The sequence below is a fragment of the Pteropus vampyrus genome, unplaced genomic scaffold (genome assembly GCF_000151845.1).
Source record: "Pteropus vampyrus isolate Shadow unplaced genomic scaffold, Pvam_2.0 Scaffold59, whole genome shotgun sequence".
Lineage (NCBI taxonomy): Eukaryota > Metazoa > Chordata > Mammalia > Chiroptera > Pteropodidae > Pteropus > Pteropus vampyrus.
Window position 1 is genome coordinate 5,707,201 of NW_011888840.1, and position 3,828 is coordinate 5,711,028.

A 3,828-nucleotide genomic window follows, 5' to 3' on the forward strand; every position below is an offset into this window, starting at 1 on the left:
TTGACCACAGCCCACATAGGTGCCTGGCCCATCTTTTCTCCTTCCCAGTGGAGTGCTAGCTGCAGAAGATACCTTCCTAAAGGTAGAGCTTGGCCGGAAGGGGCCGGGGTAGCTGTAGGCCTTAGGACAAACCACCCATCAAACTTCAAATATTAATAGTCTCAAATAACTCTTCGTTACTAGAAAATAGACCACAAACATGCAAAGGTGAAAACAAGAAATGGGCTTTTGTCATCCTGGGCAAGGATCCAAGAGACGACTTGCCTTTGAAGGTCAAGCTCTTAGCCTGCCTTGTGGGCCTCAGAATATTCTTGAAGAGTCATTCTTAGAGGTGCCAGGGGTCTAGCATCGTTGTAACTGAGGGGAAATGTTTTTCAGTGACCTAGTATCTAGTTGTGGTTGTGCCTCCGCTGTGGCTTAGACTCAGCATGCACTGGCTTCTTCATGTGTGTCCTCAGGCCCCACAGAGCCCCCGCCAGTGGGAAGGGTTGCCTGGTGACCCTGGCCAGTGTTCTATGTGTGTCGGCACATTTGGTCCTTCGCCCATGGCGACACTCTCCCAGGTCCCCCGTCCCTCACTTGAAGCGTCTGGAGTGAGTTTCTGTGTTTCTGAACTCAGGATGCTTGGACGTTTTAGAAAGGAAACTCAGTGCAGATATCATACCCTGTATTATATAGGCTGTACTGTGCCCCTGTTCATTCACCTGTTGGAGCCTTAAACCCCAGAACCTCAGAATGTGACTGTGTTTAGAGGTAGAGCCTTTAATGAGGTGAGCTAGTTAAAACGAGGCCATTAGGGTGACCCCAGTTTAGTCCGACTGGTGTCCTTATGGGGAAGGCTGCACACGAAGATGTGAGCACACAGGGAGGGCCATGCGGGGACACAGAGAAGACAGCCATCTGTAGGCTAAGGCGAGAGGCCGCAGGGGAAACCAACCCTGCTGGCACCTTGACCTTGGACCTCCAGCCTCCAGAACTATCAGAAAGTAAGTTTCTGTTGTTAAGGTATTATGTTATAGCCGCCATAGCAGGCTTACGTACCCTGTGTCTGGGGCGGTGCCGTGAACCAAGCTCTCGGGGTTCTACAGGGAAATGCGTTAATTTCATACTAAGAAGGATAAACAAAATCAATAAATAGCCTCATGCTACTTCAGGTCAAGGTTCAAAGTTACCAAAAAATGCTCATCCTGAGGGCTTCTTAGATTCTGGAATTGTGCACAAGAGTCTGTATTGTCATCATTTCTGTTTTGCAGATGGAAATCCAAGCTCAAAGAGGCTTAGCAACTTGCCCGAGATACCTAGCTAGTTTGTGCAAGGGCCGGATTTGCACCGTGTGGTTAGGCTCCAGAGCTGTGAATTCACCCACTGCCCTGTACCACGTCTTGATAGCGATTGCCCTGGACAGTGTCTTCAAGGAGCTCCAGGGGGTAGACAAGCAAGCCAACAATTACGGTACGTGGCAATGGAATATGAGAAGGACGTCTGGAACCCATGTTCAAGTGGGGAGAGCCCCGGCTTTGGCCCTCGCACTCGGTAGCCGCTGCCGCGTGAACCCAGGTGCTTGTCCCCCAAGAAGGACGGGGCCGAGCCAGGCTGCTGGGGTTGGAGCGGGAGCTGTGGCTGGAAGTGGGCCACGCCCCCTGCGCCCAGCACCATCAAAGGCTGGCGAGGTGGGAGCAGCAGGCCACTGTCTTTACTCTGGACAGAGGCTGGTGTGTCTGTCCAGACTGTGGCGACAGGCGGGGAGTTAGCCACGGGAAAGGACTGCCCACTCTTGTCCATCTTTCCTGGCAAAGGTAAGACACAGCCCTTCAGTTTAATTTCCACATTAAGCTCTACATTTCTCTGCAAAAAAAATGAACACCGGGTGGGTCTCTTTGAGCCGGAGCTAGAACCCACCTTTTAGTAGAAGCTCGTTTTTGTTTTTCAATTGGTTTTTTAAAAGAATAGTCATTTCATAGGCCTTACTCTCATGGTAGCCACTGTTATTATCATCATAACATTATTATTTTTTTATTCCCCTCTGTAGAAATTAACCAGTATTACTGGCCTAGTTTGCATGGTGCTTTAATGCTTTTCAAAGAGCTTTTTCAACCGTTTACCTCAACTGTTGCTGTCATCCCTATTTTGTAAACGTGGACGCTCAGGTTCAGAGATGTTGAGTAACTTGCCCCAAGTCGCACAGTGCGGGGGTGGCAGAATCCACACTCTGCTACCAAGCCCTGGGAAAGCACATAGTGACCGTCTGTGATGTGAATCCGTCCTTGGATTCAGGTTTAAATGTGCCCTCTGTAGGCCAGGAGGGCACAGTCCCCACTTTACAGGAGAAGAGACTGAGATTCAGGAGCAGCGACTTGCCGAGAACCACGCAGCTCGCATCTGCCAAGGTTCCCCTCCCCCCACCACGGGAGAGCATGCCCTGAACTCACGGGGTTTAAAAACTCCGTGTTCTGTGTGCTTCAGCCTCTCTGAGCCTCATCTGTGACATGGGGGTAAGAACGAGCTGTCGTAGATTTATGATGGGGTAGTTAGTGTTGGGAGTGTCACCCATGGCGGATGCCGCGTGACTCTGCCCTCTCTCCCCTGGCCTCCTTCCCTCCCCTCCGCTCTTCCTGATGTGTCAGCCACTTCTGTCCAGTGACACTCCACAGCTCTGTTTCCGGAGCCCAGCACCCGGGGAACGAGAATCCCCAGGGAACACCGAGACGTGGCAGCCTTTTTCTTCCACTTCTGTCACCTTTTCGACTGATGTTTTCTCAGATCTCGCATCCTGATCTAGGTGCATGTATAGCTGACCGATACAGCAACAGGGCTGCTGCAGGCACGGTCCAGAAATGAACTAGTTTTCACAAAAACCCTCAGAGGCAGGTGCTATTTCATCTCTCCTTTTATAGCTAAGGAAACGTAGGCCCAGGTCGCCACATTTCTCCAGCTTTTACATTTCTCCACGGCTTTTACCCTCTGGTACCAGGATTCGAACCCAGGCAGTCCAGCTTCGTTGCCCGTGCTCTGGGATGCATGAAGCCAGCGCTCGTCTTGTTCCAAGGATGTGTTATACAGCCGATGCTGGTGTGATCCCCAAAGCTGTACGCAGGGAGGTGGTATCGTGGGCAGCGGGGGGGACAGTGGGGTGCCCCGTGTAGTTCCTGGGTTCCCTGCTGCTCCTCGCACCACTGGGCAGAGCCCCAGAGTGGGCGCACACGCTCTCAGACCTCGATTATGATTTCTGAATCACTGGCACCAGACGCCCAGCTGGGTGGTCAAAACCGAGGGCACCTGACAGAAGGCGGGCAGGGTGGGAGTTGGGAGACCGGAGCTGAGGTGAGGGGCATGCATGGGCGAGGAATCGCATCAGGGACCCACAGAGTGGCCGGTTGGCTGACTGATCTAAGGGTGGGGGAGGTTGTAATGCATTCATCTGAGTGAAAATAATGATTTTGCATCTACGGTACCCACCTTAGTAAGCTTTATGTCTTCTTTTATTTGAGTCTCCATCTGGGGAAGACAGAGCAGATTATTAAAATCTGTTTTTCACATGAGAAACTGGAGACCTCAAGAGAGAGAGGAACATGTCCGAGGCTGTGTGGGGGACAGCTAGGACTTGCCAGAGGATTTAGGATTCCGAGTCTGAAGTTCAAGTGTCTTGACCTCTGTGATCTAGGGATGAGTGCCTTCCATTGCTCAGTGACTCCAGAACTGCAACTGTGCACGAACGCATCCAATGACAATGTCACCACCGTGCCGGACCCGTTCTGAGCACGACATGTGTATTAAGTCATGGAGCCCTCGTGCCTCCCTGTGAGGGATGTACTATCAAAGCAGGGACAC

At 51.7% G+C, this 3,828-nt stretch overlaps 1 protein-coding gene across 39 annotated transcripts in view; it reads left to right on the forward strand.

The window, feature by feature from the left end:
- Positions 1-3,828, forward strand: part of LOC105292562 — a 713,386-nt gene that overhangs the window by 116,801 nt on the left and 592,757 nt on the right. For 34 of the 39 annotated variants that reach the window (XR_002780492.1, XR_002780497.1, XR_002780494.1 and 31 more), the window contains one exon: positions 1,254-1,452. The exons of 1 other annotated variant lie outside the window; for it this stretch is intronic. Coding sequence is in view for 3 of the 38 variants with exons in the window: in XM_023530985.1 (XP_023386753.1) it covers positions 1,254-1,452 (199 nt within the window). In the remaining 35 variants the exon portion in view is untranslated. Of the gene's footprint in view, positions 1-1,253; positions 1,797-3,535; positions 3,823-3,828 lie in introns of those variants that run through there. 4 more of the 39 variants (XR_895923.2, XR_002780519.1, XM_023530983.1 and 1 more) reach the window with 3 other exon arrangements.